This window comes from Chelmon rostratus, chromosome 8, assembly GCF_017976325.1.
Source record: "Chelmon rostratus isolate fCheRos1 chromosome 8, fCheRos1.pri, whole genome shotgun sequence".
NCBI classification, from domain to species: Eukaryota; Metazoa; Chordata; class Actinopteri; order Chaetodontiformes; family Chaetodontidae; genus Chelmon; species Chelmon rostratus.
In genome coordinates, this window is record NC_055665.1 from 11,186,033 (window position 1) to 11,203,824 (window position 17,792).

Consider the following 17,792-nt stretch of genomic DNA (forward strand, 5'->3'; position numbering starts at 1 on the left):
AAGCCTGGTCATGCAGAAATCATGAGACCGGCTCAGTGGGTGGCAAACAAACGGGGAGCCCTCCTAATTCTTCATCAACTAATCTTCACAGCCCACCTAAATCCCAGTCTGGAATCTGACAAGTTCTCCAGAAAAATGCGAGTGAGGAGGGCCATTTTTATATCCCCTCGGTGGGCAGGTTGGGTCCATTTTGCTTTTTTTTTTTTTTTAATTTATTTTATTTTATTCGATGCTATTTTCATTTGGCCGTTTTAATTGGATGTCAGGGACCTCTAAGTCCAAAGAAAACTACTTCAAGACGTGAAAGCATGTCCGCATCATCTCTGCACAACCCTGATTCCAAAGAAGCCATGGCTCTGTGTAAAAAGTGAATAAATACAGAGTGCAATTATTCACAAATAAACTGTGTTTACTGACAAAGATTTTACAAAGTGTTCCTGAGCCCATGTAGTAACATCCTTAGAACAATCGTGTGCTCACAAAGTGGTGAACCTCGCTCCATCCTTGCTAGTGATGCTCCTTTCATACCCAATCATGATGCTATCACCTGTTAACAATCAACCTGTTTACCTGTGCAATGATCCAAACAGGTGTTTTTGGAGTGTTCCCCAGCTTTCCCATTCTTCTGTTGCTCCTGTCCCAACTTGTTTCAAACGTGTTGCTGTATCAAATTCAGAATAAGCAGATATTTACAAAAACCAATGAAGCTGATGAGATCAAACATTAAATGCATTGTCTTTGTTCCTAAAAAATGATTCTCACATTCAGTTTTATTTATGTTTTTCACAGTGTTTAGAAATATTGGGGCCATTAATACTGATAAAAGTTTATTTTTTTTCATGTTTCATTCATGTGGCTACATGTTCAATTCAGCTGATAAGATAAGATAACATAAGATAAGGTAAGACTTTATTAATCCCCAGCTGGGGATCAACCTCAAAGTAATCAAAGATCAAAATCAGTTATAGCAGATGTCCAGCTGAAATACGTACATTTAATCCTGAGCTGAATGAGTGGAAACTGCATCATTTTTGACATCAAAACTAAACACAGATCGATTATTCATTTAATCATTTATTGATGCTCCTATTTTTAATGATCTACAAAACAAAGTTTTAAAACAGCATCTGACCTCATTAAAGGGAGTTCATTTGAACAATACACCCAGGTGACACTTATCTGAACCTTTGTTAACTCACAAATGGCTCATTAATGAAACTTCACACTTTGCGTCAGAGTGACTCCGACATGACAGGAAAAGAGCCACGATGATGCAAACAGGAAAGATTAAAAAAAGTGTTTCTAGGAGATGTTCAGCCATGTATACACAAGCCTACTTTTGGTCAGGTACACTCACATTACAAGTTGATTGCAAGAGCTCTGGGGAGAAAAAGTGACTGGAAATCTGATGTAACAGTGACATCACATGAAAAACATCAGGTTCTGTCTACTGTGGGTGGCTCCTTGCCTTTTTGGGTGCAAGTCTTCTGTGGAATCACACTTATGTCATTCAGTATGGTAATAACTAAAAAAAGAAGAAAAAGGGAACTAACAGAGAGAGGGATGTGCAAAAATTCACGTTCAGGGCCTTCAGAGCTCTGTGTGCCTCCAATAATTATCTTCATTCATTCTTCAGAATCTACGCCTCACTGTCCCAGCATCCCATTTGGGTACTATCAGCCGTTGCCAGGAAACCAAACCTGCAGCATGTCCTGCAGTGACCCGGTCTGAGGGAGCGAATGAAATTATCAGACGTCTGCAGAGAGCAAACACAGATACAGAGAGAGAGAGAGCAGAAGAAAGTGAAGAAAGTGAAGAAAGTTACAGGCACTCACTGTGTCTCCCCATCTCTCTCTCTCTCACACACACACACACACACACACACACACACTGCCCATTATAAACCACATTCTGTACCCTGAGCCCAAAACGTCCTTGTGTATGTGTGTGTGTGCAGTGGATGATTTGATAAGAATAAAAATGTCGACTGATTTTGGCTCCCAGAGGATTTTAAAAGGCTTGATATGAAGTCAATAAGTAGAGCCTGTTCCTTTGTTTGCTTTGCTTTTTGTGACCATCGTAGTGCAGCACAGAAAAGTAAAACAAAAAAAAAAAAAGTCAGCCATTTTACATCATATTTTGCTTTAATAATGTTTTTATCAGGGAGAAACAAAAAAGCACTGACGAATACAATACATCTCTGAAACCTCTCTCTGATTTCACCCTAAAATTTCTGTCTCGGTAAAAGTAAAGGAAAGAAGAAACTTATTTTGTAGTTTCACTACGTAATTTTTGACTGTTTCAAACCTAACATTCAAAAGCTTGATTAGATACAGACAGGTGGCTGAAAGGACTCTTCAGATTTGAATGGTCTTTTGTGTTTTTAGGTTGTAGAAAGTCCTCTTTACAAATACAAGTTATTTTGTATCAAGGGTTTGCAAAAAGTTTTTGGAAAATACATTTTCTTGGTACATGGAGATGCTGCACAGGGTTCAACCAGACTGACAACTGAGGGAAGAAAAGAGACAAAGATCAGTCTGAGCAACAGTTAAATGAGGATATAAGGAATCAGTCACTGGCCAATGCAATCACTCAGCATCAAAATCTCTGCATATTTCAATAGGAGCAGCTTCCTGTTTCAGTGTCAAGTGCACAGCAATGCTGATAACAAGCTGGAATTAAAGGTGTGTCGCTTTAGCAAAGCTATTCTTAAAACTTCCATATAGAAATAGAGGGTTAGTGTGGAGTTAGCAGTATTGGAATGGGATTACAGAATATCAGATGAACATACTGTGGCCTGAGACAGTTTAAACCACTAAAACTAACCACTGAGTAGACTGCAGAGGGCCAAAGAAAAATGGCTTCCTAAAATATTTAGAGCCCAGTTGCACCGTTGTGGTTCAATATTGATCTGGGGTCACTTACTCTTTTCTGGACTGGAAATTCAAAATCAGAGGGTATTTTTGGGGAAAAAAAGTATAGTATTCTCCCTGTCACGCAACACTGTCGGGACATTGAATAAATGAAAGATGAAATACTTGAATTCTTTTCTTGAATGTTTCAAATGTATAAATAACCCTTTCATGTTTGAATTATACTGTCTTTATCTTTGTTAAAATAGTCATTATTGAAGGAAAGAAGAAAAACATCAATACAAGAGGTGATTCCAAACTTTTAAAGGATAGTGTAGTCCTATAGACCTGTGGTATAGTACAACAAAAGCAGACAAGTCATGCTGAAAACAGCTGTGTCACTGCATCATACAGAAATATTCCAAACACAGACGTAAATCTACACATATTTCACTTGTCATTTTAGGTATATTTGGGGTCTTTTGTGGGTTATGTGTTTAGTGGAAAGTGATAATCTGGAGGTTCATTGTCAACAGGTTAATAAGGTAACTGGTACCTCACAATAAAAAGCTTGTTACAGAGGGATGGAGCATCTCGAGGACAGTTGATTGTAGGTTTTACTCAGTTAAATTTGGTGTAACAATGCCACCCTGTGCGAATGGTTTGCCACTGACTCATGTTGACACACAGTGACCCTGACTAGATAATCTCCACGATGACATTCAGTTCTCTGACAGTCACAATCTTATGAAAACCTTGTTTCTTGCAATATTTCTCTCACTTGACGTTCTGTTTTTTTGTATCTTTAAAAAAAAAAAATCACACCACAAGTGTCAGTCTTATCACTATCAGTAACAAGCAAAGCCAGAAGAGGAGTTTATTTGGTCTGCAAATCAACACAGAGGAGGGGAACACACCCTGTCAGGCGTGTCAGGACGTATTGTAGCATAGCTGAGACGAATGGCTGCCAGTGGAGGATGTGGTGCACTGATGATAATCAAAGGAAGATTACAACTATGGTCTGAGGACTGAAGCGCCATAGTGTAACTTCAGCACATTTCATTAAACCAAGACCGTCAAGCTTGAAATGAACGGCTGCGACAATGCGAAGTAAACACTGACATGAAACTCAAGTCTTAAGATCTTGTTAAAGATCAAGTTAACGTTCATCTGACTGCTATTTAATAATGACACAAATTTAGTGTGTAAATGTTAGACAGCAATGGAGGAAATGCAGTGTGATTGACTGCCTCCACCTTCATGAACTTAGTACATGGGATACTACTCTTCTAATTGATATTCAGCATCTTTTAGGGACAGCTGTGCTATAAAAGGTGTTGTGTTGAATAAAAGCTGAACAGGACGTATAAGCTAAATCCTTAATGATGTGAAGTTTATCTTTATTTCTGGTGATTATATGTGAAACCTATTCATATGGTGAATCTTTTTTCCCCTTTCTACTTATGATGCAGAGAAAGCACATTCCACATATACGTCTCTGATGAAATACTCTTTGAAATACTCTTGCTTTTGTTTCCACACCTGAATAAGTTCAGTAAAACAGTACACATCTGTTAAAGGGTGCAGCATTGACTCGTTCAACACTGCCTATCCAACCTATTAATCATCTTCCTTTAGTTTTCAATGCACAACACTGACTCAGAGCATTAAATTAATCCAAATACTTCCGATACTGGTCCTCAAAAAATTACTGTTACCCAACATCAATAAGCTTTATCGTGGATGCAGTTCAACAGTGCCACTGTGTGGTAGAAATTGAGAATTACACCAATACAAGCGTCTGGTTTGATCACCACTGCCATCCTCTGGAGAATCTTTGTTCCTGTTGTGTTGAGTTTTCACAGTAGACAGACCTGAGGGTGTTTCAGAGAGGACTAAATGAGCACTTCTGCAGATTGCTGTGCATGCTGCCTTTTCTGGTGTACATATAATTATCAGGATAGCTGAAGACACTGCTGGCTCAATCAGAGATACTACAAGTCCCTGCAGGTTTAACAGATAATCTTAATGAAAACAAACTTCAAGTGTAAAACCAGTTTCACTCCAAAACACTATAGGAGTAGCCATGCACATAAAGAGAATTTTAATAAAATAATAAATCAGAGATTTTTCAGACCTTCAGACACCTTAATGATATAAAGCTCAGCAATCTGAATGATCTGCCCCACAATACCTTGCTCTGCCATTAATTGGATATGATTTGTGAGTGAGAAGAAGACATTTCCAAGACAATATTAACTCCACTAGCAGCCAGTCAGGCATGTTTTGTTTAGTTAAGGAGCTAAGGAAGTTGTTCCAATATAACAAAGTGTTGAAGCTGTATAATAAACAACATCCTTTTAATTACATACGCACTGTATTTTTTATTGATCATCAATCAATGCTAAAGAGTAGTTTACAACAGAGATGGGAAACAAACTTCAGACCTGCAGGGTAAAAAGTTGTGCGTGTTTTAAGTTAATAACGGTAACACCAATGACGGCGACAATTTGAAAGATGTTTGAAGATGTCCTTAGGCACACTACAGAGAAAAAGGTGCAAGTAACAGAATGTCCTGCAGTGGACTGTCCTGATCAATAACAGATCTCAGATCTTCCCTGGGAAACTTCCATTCTCCATCTGCTCGTCCCATTTGGTAACCTGTTGGGAGACATTGAAGAAAACATGAGCCCTCTCTGACAAACTAATGCTCAAGTGTCAGAAGAGCTGTTGCTTTACATTCACAGTAGTTTCATGTCTATCACTAGAACATATAACCAGCAGAGATTTGAGGTTCACTCTTGACCTTGGCAATGGTATGTTAGTCTCACAAAATAGTCTCACAGCTGTCACATCTGATGTCATATGAAAATAACTTCAAAGATGTCACCTCAAATAAAGATTGGAAAACATGCTTTTCAGAGCTTTCAACTCCAGCTGTGAGTCTATTTTGTCAAAACAATAAATAAATGATGGAACACAAACTCAAAAAGCAGTAAAAAAAAAAAAAAAAAAAGAGGTAAATTGTATTCATTTCATCATCCTTTAATCAGATACAAGTAAATGCATGTCTTAAAGAGCCTCAGATTCCAAGCGGCTACGTAGAGATAACTGATCAAAGGTCAACAACAGAACAAAATGAAGTAAAACCAAACACAAAAAACAGAATATCAAGACGCAGGAAAAAAACAAATCTGTCTGGCCCACATAAGCTAGCCTCGTCTATCTCTGGCCCATATACAACTGAGTGTGTACATGGAGAAATTTCTGACTAAAGTTTCTGTAATTGTATTTTGTCGTCCATTCCTCAGTAGGACACCTGAACATACTGAGGAACTATCAGAACTGTAACCCTGTATCTTACCCAGCTCAGGGGACAGAGGCTCTTGTAAACCCTCTGGTACCAATCACAGGGAGCCACATCCTGGTCTCTGGCTGACAGGGCCTTGTTGCACCTATGAAAGTCTGGAGCAAAAAAAAAAAAAAAAAAAAAAAAAAAAAAAAAAAAAAGGGTTCAAGGTTACTCACCTTGTTGTTCATACTAAAAACACCATAAACAACAAGCCACAGAGATCAAAGGACCATTGCACTTTCCATTGCAAAGTTTAAAAGGCAAATTGAATTGTGCTGTTTGAAATTTATTTTTTATTTTGTTTTATGACCAATGGATTAATCAAAATAGTTGGTAATTTACAGAAGAAATAGTTAAAATGTTGTATTAATACTACCAATGTCAAATAGGGGTCATATTCTAAACACTTTTTCATATGAAAAAGTTATTTTTAATTGAATGATGACTGATTTCTAAGCTGCCATTAACTGTCAGTTTTCTTATGGAGCAGCATGTAAATTTGAAGGTTGTAGCTCCACAGTATGTTCTAAGTGTATACAAAGATTTAAACTAAACAACCACAAACCTGCTGATATTAGCAAATTGTACTGATGCACCTAGTATTAAATTGCTGCATTTGTCTGTTAGTGCTACATATCATTACAAATGTTGCAGAAGTATATTCACAGCTTTACACATATTGACGAGTTCAGGCTTCTCTCAGTTTCATTTGTAGTCCCTGTCCTATGTCTGAACAGTTCTTTAAAAGTCTGAAAAAGTATGAACAGGTAATCACAACATGTTGATCTATTTCCTCACCCAGGTAGTTCTGAAAACAGTTTCTTGTCTGGTTGGTGTTGGGGAATCGAGCGTCAAAGGGAGCAGTCCTGTAGCTCTTGATCTTCTCCTCAATATTCTCAGCCATCTTTATGATCTTAAATAGGACGTCTAAACGATAATGAAACAAGGTACAAGGTGGATTAACTTTAAGCTGCAAGAAGTTTGTAAAACGCGTTAGATGACAGTTAACGCTAACTCAGCTATCAGTGTAACCTCAACTTAATGCTCAATGTTAGCTGGCTAAGATAAAAATAGCGTTGTGATCAAAGCTAAATTTAGATTCGCCTTGTTTACACTTTTATCGCTACACAATGCTAGTTTATCATCATCTAATCTAAAGATAAACATAAGCAAAACAAAACTTAGAACTGTGACACGTCCACATATCTCTGAATACAAGTTAGCATAGTTTGCATAGCTTCGCAGACTTTACTTGGTTATGCTAATGCTAACTGTTAGCTCGTTGCTAACATGTTAACATATCTGGATCTGATTGTTAGCCAACATATTTGAGAACGCTTAGTTGTTCCAAGAGTATCTGTGGGTAAAAAACATTCGAAAGCCAGAAATAGATGAACGTTTGTATTAACGACGCAAAATGTAAGAGTTACCAGCAGCTAACCTTGGAACGTTTCTTGATGTGTCCTCGGTGCTCTCCGGAAAGATGTCCTTCCTCGTCAGCGCGCAAAGGATACTGGGATACCGGATAGTGGGAATGCTTCAAACAGCAGACATCCTGTAGCTAACTTAAATTTTCAGGGTTGTAAATCTAAATCTATTTTTTTTCTTACCAGTGAAAAATCACAGTAGGACCAGGGTATATTAAAACAAGCGTAAACAACAACTCCACAACATTCACATCTCTTGTCAAATGAGATTTGGTTGCTTTGAGCATCCTTGATGTTGTAACTGAAATTTCTGTGTGACATTGCACAGAGAAGGCACCTGTCATAAAGTGGTCAGTTCAGTTAACACATCTAATGCAACAGAGACAAAATAGACAATTACAGTGGAATATAAAATGTTTCTTTATTGATATTTATCACCCCAGCAGTTAAATGGATTCACTCACAAGCGCATTATATCAGTGATTTTAGGAGCAGCACTACTGACAAGCTAGACAAACAGCTAATTTAACCCATTGATAAAGGTTAATGATTTTGAAACAACATCACATTAGGGTCACCACACTGACCACAGGACTAACTGATTTCAAGCTGAAATCACCTTAAAGCAATACTCCACCTGAATATAGGCTTGCAGGCTTGAAAGGTGGCTGACAAAATTGAGTAGGCCTACTAAGTTTAAGTTTAGTATATTTTTCTCCAGAGGACAGCAGCTGCTGTCAGCTTGAATTCGCAAGTGTAAAAGAAGTATAAAACCAACAAAATCTCGTTATTCATCTGTCATCTCAGTGTGTGCCATACATAATAACAGATAAGATTGGGTATTTCAAGTCAAAATATATTGTCTAAGAGAAGTGAAAATCTTTCTTGATTTTCTCAAGTGGCGTCTCCAGTAAAAAGATTCTTCACTCAAGTCTGTCTCAAGTCATTGACAGGAGATAAGCAGATTGTTAATGTTTGATTAGGCTAATCACAGAACTGTTTTATTAAATTAATATGATTCCAACAGTGACAACTATAGATAATATCATGCTAATGTTACAGTTACAGCACATTTTGTCCACACTTGAATTGAAATATTCTGTTGTCTTCTTCCTCAGTGAACACAGACACTTGGTAACAGTGGAGGAGCCTTTGAAATGGGACAAGGGTCGCAGAACCGTTATGACGTATTCGGTCTAGTAATGCACATTTCGGAGGATCTAGCCCCTGAAGTGGGACACGGCGACAGTCCCCTTTCTCTTTCCATCACCATCTTCCTGTTGAAGACGAGGTCAGAGATCACAGGTGTCTCTGTCGCTCCCTCTAGCTTCCTGTCTCACTGTGTGCATTTCCTTCATCCTCTTTCCAGCAAAACTTTAAACTGAGCCCTCTGTGTGTTTTGTGACGTGCTGCAATATCTATTCTGAAATCACGACGAAGCACCGGATTTAAATGGCCACATTCCTGACAATCTGTTGTTGCTTTGAGACCGTGTTTGTTGTTATTAACTTTACTGGGATGAAACTGTGGAACCGCATTTCTGTTTAATCCAGACAGACCAAAAGATAGATGTCTAGCTTGCTTTGTGGTGTAAAATACAGCATCTAAGGTCTCAAAGACTTGTGTGTGTGTGTGTGTGTGTGTAAATTCACCCTTCTCTTGCTTTCTACCAATCTCTCCCTCTCTCTCCCCTCTCTCACCCAGTCAGGATATAGGTGTTGTCCACTGCAAAGGAAGGAAATTCTGTCACTTAGAACAATGGGCCTGTTTCTCTATCTATAGACCCAGAGAGGCTGTGAGCCGGAGGGAGAGAGGGAGCAGATCTTGTCCAGTTAGAAGAAAAGGGTATTTCAGTTAAAAGAAGATCGGATCAATGGATATTGAAATTTAGAGATGTGCATGTAGATGTGTGACAAGTTTAGGCCTTTTGAAAATGGAAGTTTGTCGTGGGGAAAAGGAAGCACACCAAGTTATTAGATTACTCTGAGCTGCGTATTTGCATTTTGGTGGCTAAGAATCATCATAACACACTATAGAAGGATCAGAAGTAACTGTGGGTGAGTGTTTTCAAAATCTAATAAGCAAAACGCTTTTGAATTTCTTTTGTGTACCATTCAGATTTTTTGATTTTCAGAATATTCCACCACAACATGTAGGACAGGATGCTCATGAAAAAACAAAGGAATATTTTTCTGGCTAGAATAACAACAGCAGATTTTAGGTGCAGCCATGTCAAAATATGATCAGATTTGTAGTCTTGTTAGAAATCATACGTGACAGTTGTCAGTTGTATTCATCTGGTAGTTTTTCAGAGGAGTGCAGCGATTTCATCTAGGCCTCCAAATTCCATCTGTAAGGGGGGAAAAAAGCAAGCGCAAGCCTTAACTTTGATGGTAATTTACATAGAAGTAACACGGAGAAAGGGACAGGCAGTGACCTTTGGAGGGGGTATTTCCCTGTCAGTGTAACAGCTGGACCTGAGTCCTAAAAAAGACGCTTCCTGTTTGACAGTGGGAAATTCACGCTATGACTTTCAGGGGCTGATTGGGGTGTCGTGAGTTAATTTCTTGCTGTTTGTTTCCACCATGTTGACAACCTGCTGCAGGTATCCTGTTGGTATTTTTTGATGGTGACATCATGCCATTGTTATATTGTTTCAATCCTGGCATCGCTGACACACACATTCCTCACTACAGCGAAGACGTGGATTAAGCAGATAATATACTGCAGATTATTAAATTAGAAAGCCACATGGTTTCTTAATATCTGCATGTTTGTCTCTCCCTCTCAGATGGAGGGGTCTGGCAGTCCTCGCTTCAGAAAGCTCCATTTCCCAGTTGGTCTGTGGATCAACTCGCCCAGGAAACACTTTGCCAAGCTTGGGGGTCGCTGGCCAAGCGCTATCTCTGTCAAGTCAGTGTGAAGCTCTCTTAAACTCACTTTTTTAAATCTTCTGCTTTGCTTCTGTGTCATGTGTATTTGTTCTCAAAGTTATGTGACTTTCATGCCATTATTGTTTAGCTAGAGTTTATGTATTGATGCCATCTTATCTGACTTCCACTGTCATTAGCATCCTTCCAACTCTGTAACCCTTCCCTTGTATTATTTTAGTCCTAGTTATTTGTCTGTGTTTAGTCAGTCATAATTCACAGCTGACTAGTCCCTTCCTTTCTCCTTCCTCTCTCCTCCATCTGTCTTCCCCTTCTCTGTTGCTCTCAGGTCGACCACCAGCTCTGACGCAGCCTCCCTCCACGAGGCCCCCTCTGCTCCTTCCTCTTCCCTTTCTAACTCCACCCCCTCGCTGGCTTCCCCTACCCCATCCCCATCTCCTTCCCCGGCCTTCCTCAGGCCGCGGCCTGCTGGGCCCCAGTCCCGCACGAAGCGCCTTTCCCATCTCTTCTTGCGAGGACGCTCAAACAGCGATCGGGACCGGGCTGTGGGGGAGAGGGAGAGAGAGGTTTGGGCTCATTCGGCCGCCCCCTCTTCCCACCACTACTTGCCCCCTGCCTCTTCCTCTGCCCCGGGCCTGATCAAGATCTATGGGGATGCCCTCTCCAGTGGGGCCAACTATCGCTCCCTGCTGGCCAACATTCACTCTACAGCCAGCCAGCTCATCGCTCAGGTCATCACTCGGTACACTGAGAGAGAGAGGGAGGAGACTGATGACGCAGGTACGAGAGAGGGAAATTTTCTCTCATTTGGACCTCTGCTGTGACCCATTACTGGGAATTGTTCGCTCAAAAATTTTTAACCAATTGGGAATGACTTAATACAAACACAAACCCCAGTGTTATGGAAAAATAATTACCTCCCCCTTCCTCCTCCCTTCCTCCATTACCTTCTAGTTCTCCAGAAACACAGCCCAGAGGACTTCCTGTTGTGTGATGTCATTGGAAAGCCCATCCAGCAGCCAGATGGAGCTATCAAATGGGAGACAGAGTGCCGGAGAAGTGTTGCCCCATGGGAATGTCCCTTGTTGTTAGTGGACATGTGGCGGCCTAAGGACGGATTTGAGCGCCGCTTTGAAATCCAAAGAAAGGAAGACTATGAGAGAGAAGAGAGGGAGAGGGAGAAGGAGCGTGAGAGGGAAGGCGAGAACTATCAAGGTATGTTGAAGACTCAACAGGCAGGTATGTTAGCATGCAACAGAGCTCTTAAACACAACGGTCAGACTGACCATTCCTGTGACTGTCTGGGCAACAGGTGTGCGCTGGCGGCGGAGCAGGATGTCGTCAGGGGGCGGACCAGAGGAGAGCGAACGTGGTCACCGTGGGAGGAACACAGAGCTCAGGAGGAGCATCAGTGACATGAACCTGAGTCTGCGACGTCGCCAAGGCAACCACGTCAGCAAAGACCCGCCACGTGGCCCCGGCAACCGTCCCAACAACAACAACGGCGGGGTGCAGGACAGGAAGAACATTGTGAGCATGATCAACCCACAACCAGGAGAGGTAAAGAAGACAATGTGGTGAGAAACACATAAAGTAATCGTGCATTTGATGTTCTAACCATCATGTCTTAACCCACCTTTTTAGATTAGAGCCTCAAAAGCTGAAGCAAAGGTTGGGTGGACGAACCAGCCGGCGGAAGACGAGAAGGATTACTCAAGCTGTGACCTGGAAGTGATGTCACAAAGTCTGATTCTTCCACCCACAGACCGGCCCTACTTTCTGTTGCTACAGGGTTACGACCAGAGCAAGGCAAGACATGCTGACAGATGATATCGCACGCACAAATACTCACAAACAACACCCACACACACGTACACTATGCAAACACAGGCTCACACACACACACACACACATATTTACATGGTGTACTCTTTAATAAGGTGCATTCACACTGATGTGCAGATATGCAAACTAACAGGCATGTTGGAGAGGATTTGTGCAGATGTGCACGCGTGCACACACCCTGTACATGACATCATACCTGCATGTCTGTAATCGCCACATACCATCAGGGTTTCCATCGCTCTTCAGGCCTCTCCCATTCAGCATCCTGCACAAAACAGCCCCAGAACAGCACAATGCCTCAACGATTTATCCAACGAAAGCACAAAACCCCTCTGTGTACATCATTCATACACAATGACCTCACACAGGTCTCCATTGTAACAAACTGTGACACACTTCATACCTTATCGACTGCCTTCTGTTCAATTTAACATCTCTGAGATGGAAGATTGATATAAGCCATCTCACTTAAAAGATAACAGACCTCCCTGACTTTCTTCTGCTCTCCACTGTGTGTTTTGTTTAGGATTTTGTTTTGTACATCATGGTGGGACATACGCATGTGTTTGGAAGAAAGCCCACAATGAGGGAGAGGGAGAAGGACAGAGAGAGGGAGAGGAAGGGGAAGAGGCCTCTGAAGGTGGAGACGTTCCTCTCTGCTCCTGACCTCTTGGCCAGACATTTATTGGTCAGGAGAGACTCAGCTGTTCCCGAGACGCCCACTGGACAAGGTACTAAAACAGTCACTAATTTATGTCTTAGATCCACGGTGCACTTGTTGCATTACAGTCGACTTAATCTAATTTGATTTTATTGTAGCTTTGATGCGGCCCTTCAGAGGAGGTGAAGTCACACACAACGGAGTGGCCCTTTACAGGGAGACAGTCCTAAAGCCAGGGGATGTGATTGGTCTGGGGAACCACTTCCTCTTCCTGTATCGTGACCCCCGTGTGGTTCCAGCTCCGCCGCTGGCACTGACCCTGCCATGGCAGGCGGATGTCTCCACCACCTGCTGCCCCTCAGGGATGGTGGACAGACAGGAAGCACTGAGGCAGTACCTTGGATCTACAGAGGCAGTTCTGAAGTTCCACCCCCGCCACGCAGATTCCCTGTTACAAGTGAGACAGGAAGAAGAAACTTTTCTAGCTGACCTTGTTCTGTTTATCTGGTATTGTGGTCTTGATGACATATGTTATGTTTCTCCCTCACTTTTCTCTTAGGAGATAATCTCAAAAAATTCCTCTCCAGACTCTGGGGGCGGGCCTTTAGCACCTGCTTATCTCCTGTCAATCATGATAGATCATGCCTCCAAACACCTGGACCCAGCTCTCACACCACAAATATTACTCAAGTCAGCTAATCTAATTAAAGAAATTGTCTGGGTAAGTTAAAAAACAAACAAAGTGTGTGTGTGTGTGTGTGTGTGTGTGTGTGTGTATATATGAGCAGCAGTTATGTTGCATGTCATTTCCCTTCTGTCTATGTCCTCTATCTTGCTGTTAGCTCTGTAATAAAGGCAGAAAAAATGTCCATTAAATACTAAGAAAATCTTTGTTAGGCACAGCGGTGCTTTGAGCTAAACAAACAAATAACAAACAATAACAATGCTAACCCAGTGATGTTAAGCAGATATAATGTTTGCCATGTTCCCCATCTTAGATGAACATGTGAGCATGCCTACATTTAGTATTTCACACTAAAAACAAAGCGCAGCTCAGGCTGATGGAAATTTGCAGGCATTTGGCCGTGAACCAAATTATTAAGCAACTGACGTTTTGACCATTAAACATTACAATTCAACATAGGGGGAAAAATGTCAGAACCAAATTTCATGGCAATCCATCTAATAGCTGCTGAGACATTTCACTCAAAACTCAAAGTCATGGTAGCGCTTGAGGAAAAGTCAAGGATCACCAACGACAGATGGATTTTGTCCTCTGGGAATCATGAATGTCAATAAATCCAATAGTTGAGTTATTTCAATCTGGGCCAAGCAGAGGAGAACAGCTCAACATATAAAATGAGCTATGGCTTGTTAAGTAACGTACTAAAATATCTCAAAGGCTTGGCAGTAGTTCATCTATGGAGCTCAAAAGAAGGGAACCATCACCTTTTTTGGGATCGCACTGCATGGCAGTATGGCCACGATCACACCTAAACAAGCTTGGCAGAAAACATTCAGTCAGACAGAAAAAGCAGCAGGCAGATGTACACCGTTCATTGTGGCCTGCTACGCTGTGGACAGGAGCGAGGATGAGCTGATGTCACTGCCCTTCTGCTGGAAAATGTGCTGTAATTGTCCTGGCTACAGGGCTAGACTGCTCCCCCTCCTCCACCCCCACACTAAGCCAAGATGTCTCTCCTCTCTTCTGTCTCCAACTCTCTTTACAGGATAACATTAAGGAATTTGGGGATAAGCATCCCACGCAAAAGTAAGAACATTTTTTGTTCTACGTCATGTTTCCTCTGTTTAGAGATCTCCTGCTGAGTGATTCATGATACATTTGTGCCTGTGCTGTTATGTCTCTGGTAAATTTTTGTAGTATGATGAAAGCATTGTAACACAGTGATGTTGGAAACTGGCTGAAATATAGTTGAGTAATGATAGCTCAGTCTATTTTTACTCACAGTGTGCTGCGCCTCCCGTTTAAAATGCAAACAAAACACTGACAGGAGAATGTTCACAATCATTTTACAGGTCATATAACTTAGACATTGCATAAATGTGTCCAGTTCCACAGAGCAAGAAGGTGAGATAAGCACGCCGAACGTCCTGAAACTGTCGTCTGACCTTCGACCACTGATGTTCTGGATGTCAAATGCCACAGAGCTCCTTAACTTCTTCCAGGTCAAAGTTGAAGCCATGGAGAAAGAGTGGGAGTTTGAAGGTGCGGGTGATTCACTTGTTCAGCTGTGATCATTAAAAGAAATGCAACAGACCTTTGGGGGTTTGCACCCAGAAGTTAGAGCAGACACAAAATCTTTAATTAATCGAAATGATTGTTTCTTTAAAGCCCCGGGGGACCCGCTTCTGACAGCTGACATGGACACCTGTTCAGAAGCTCTTGCACAGCTGGATGATGTGATTATGCACACCTTCCAACAGTGTGTGTATCACCTCACCAAGGTACAGCATAAAAAACAAGACAAAAACTGTGTCCCAAATCCATGTTAACTCAGGACGCTGCCTTTCTAATTGTCATTGTGTACAGTTTTAGCAGCTAGTATACAAAAAGTCATCATAGTTTACCATCTGAAATGTGTGGCGCCAGATGTCAATCAAACTGCAACTTAAGAAAGCCACTGCCAATTAAGCCTCACAGAGAGACAGCAAAATGTCTTTCTTAAGACTTAATGCAGTTTTTTTGTTTTCCAAGATTCTGGAGCTGTCTCACCACCACCCACAATTTATTTTAATTTTTTCCAGCTGTGAGCAGCTCCTCCATTCCCTTTGTGCTTTGCATTCTGGGAGAATAATGTGCGTCAATAGGACGTTTGAAAATCGACCGTATTTGGTTTGCATACAGTCTAATTCCAGTAAACACACTGCCTACTAAAAACCTGCTCAGAATTAGTATGTATTGTGGATTTGGGACTTGCCTACATGTCTACAAGCACACTAGAGGCTAACATGCTCACAGTGACAATGCTAACAGGCTGATGTTCAGCAGCGATAATGTTTACCACGTTCAACATCTTAGTTCAGCGTGATAGCTTGCTTACGTTTGCTCTTTAGCACTAAATGCAAAGTACAGCTGAGACTCATGGGAATGTCATGTTTGCAGGTAATTGGTGATAAACAACAAATAAAACATTTTTTATTTTTCATTTTTGAAAGAAAATAACTTAAGTTTCTTTCCTCTCTGTCCACAAAGACCCTGTACTCTCTGCTTCCAGCTCTCCTGGACACCAACCCATTCTCCAGCGAGGAGAAGGAGAAGGAGAAGGACGGAGCTCGGGCTGCCGAGGGGGGGGAGAAGGGAGGAGGCGAAGGCGAGGTGGACGATGTGTCCACCTTACCGCCCAAGGTTGCCGGGCTGGTGGAAGTGTACCGCTGTTCCCTGATGCTGTCGCGGGAGGCGTGTCTCTCCCCGCCCCTCACCTCCCAAACCTTTGGCTACCTCTTCTTCTTCACCAACACCTCCCTGCTCAATACTTTGCTGGAGAGAGGTGAGAGGGCAGGGGTTAAAGTGAGCTGATGCAACTTTTGCTGTACACAGCAATAATAATAAACTAATGACCAAATAAGGTCTAATCATGTGCTTTTTGGATTTTCTTTTCTTTCTGTTCTCTCTTGCCAGATGGGCTGTTTTCGTGGTCCAGAGCAGTCCAGATCCGTACAAACTTGGACCTGGTTCTGGACTGGCTACAGGGGGCGGGATTAGGAGACATAGCTTCTGAGTTTATGAAGAAACTGTCGGTCACCGTCAACTTCCTGTGTATTCCCAAGACTCGACTCATCCAGGTAACACAGCTACATGCGCAGTGCGACTTCTAAGCCTTCTACAGCTCATGACATTAACTGTTATCTCTCTATTAACCTCTCATCTTCCAGTCATCCTGGACCTCTCTACAGGAGGACCACGTCTTGTTAAGCCCTTCACAGCTGCACCACCTGCTCACCCATTACAAGCTGGGTCCAACCAGAGCACCGCCAGCATCCTGGGCCCCTCTGCCAGGCACAGAGCTGAGTGGAGGTAACACATGAATAAATAAAAACAACAAGGGTAAGAATTCAACCATGCAATTGAGACGGTGAAATGATCTCTTATGCCAACTGTTTGTTTTGCTTTTATGATCTTTCAGACATCTTTGAGAGCTTCCTGGACCACCCTCCTCTAATCCTGCCAAACGAGACTCCACGCCTTGACCTTTCCCAGCCAATCCCAAGCCCTGAGCTTCAGAAGGAAGTGACACGTCTCCGCACCTTCTTGTGGGGACTCGACCAGGACGAGCTCCCTGCCAATCAGAGGACTCGGCTTTGAGGAAGCCCATATTTGTCTCTCCGTGGATGTCTTGTAGGAGTAAAAAGAATATCAGCAAAAACAGCAGACCAAAAAATGCACACCACAAAAAAAATGCAAAGTGGACCTGTTTTCTCCATTATGTTGAGTGGTTGTTGTAGTTTTCTTCATGACATTTCCATATCAATTCTTTTATTCATTTAGATATTTTCAAGTAAGAGAAATGTATTGGCTTTGGTATGTCTTTATAGATTTTATTTTAAAACATGGAGTGAAACACGATGTCTGTTAGGCCACTTACTGTTTTGCTTGGCTTTCATGCATTTTTTGAAACTACTTGTTTTTAATAAAATGCTGAATTCTAGTCCAAACGACATTCAGTTTCCGCATGATCTTTGACAAGCTTGTTTCCCGCAGTGGGGCCCCTTGGGCTTGACACCCACCTCATCTCCAAACTCCAA

General features: G+C 41.7%; 2 protein-coding genes across 3 annotated transcripts; one reads left to right on the plus strand and one right to left on the minus strand.

The window, feature by feature from the left end:
- Positions 1-4,939: 4,939 nt before the first annotated feature.
- On the minus strand, positions 4,940-7,715 carry LOC121610169 (cytochrome c oxidase subunit 6B1). The gene is made up of 4 exons (XM_041942147.1): positions 7,646-7,715; positions 7,003-7,131; positions 6,217-6,317; positions 4,940-5,513 (listed from the first exon to the last, which is right to left on the minus strand). The coding sequence occupies exons 2-4, from the start codon at positions 7,106-7,108 to the stop codon at positions 5,460-5,462; spliced, it is 261 nt and encodes an 86-aa protein (XP_041798081.1). The 5' UTR covers positions 7,109-7,131; positions 7,646-7,715; the 3' UTR covers positions 4,940-5,459.
- A 1,162-nt stretch (positions 7,716-8,877) lies between these two features.
- rasip1 (Ras interacting protein 1) lies at positions 8,878-17,707 on the plus strand. Of its 2 annotated transcripts, none has more exons than XM_041941905.1 (16): positions 8,878-8,922; positions 10,423-10,544; positions 10,851-11,302; positions 11,477-11,737; positions 11,835-12,082; positions 12,167-12,331; positions 12,894-13,098; positions 13,187-13,485; positions 13,588-13,749; positions 14,759-14,799; positions 15,101-15,255; positions 15,382-15,494; positions 16,243-16,537; positions 16,669-16,832; positions 16,923-17,064; positions 17,174-17,707. In XM_041941905.1, the coding sequence occupies exons 2-16, from the start codon at positions 10,423-10,425 to the stop codon at positions 17,350-17,352; spliced, it is 3,003 nt and encodes a 1,000-aa protein (XP_041797839.1). In that variant the 5' UTR covers positions 8,878-8,922; the 3' UTR covers positions 17,353-17,707. The 2 variants fall into 2 exon arrangements, with proteins under 2 accessions (XP_041797839.1, XP_041797838.1); XM_041941904.1 differs by lacking the exon at positions 8,878-8,922 and adding an exon at positions 9,438-9,688.
- The last annotated feature ends 85 nt before the right edge of the window (positions 17,708-17,792 follow it).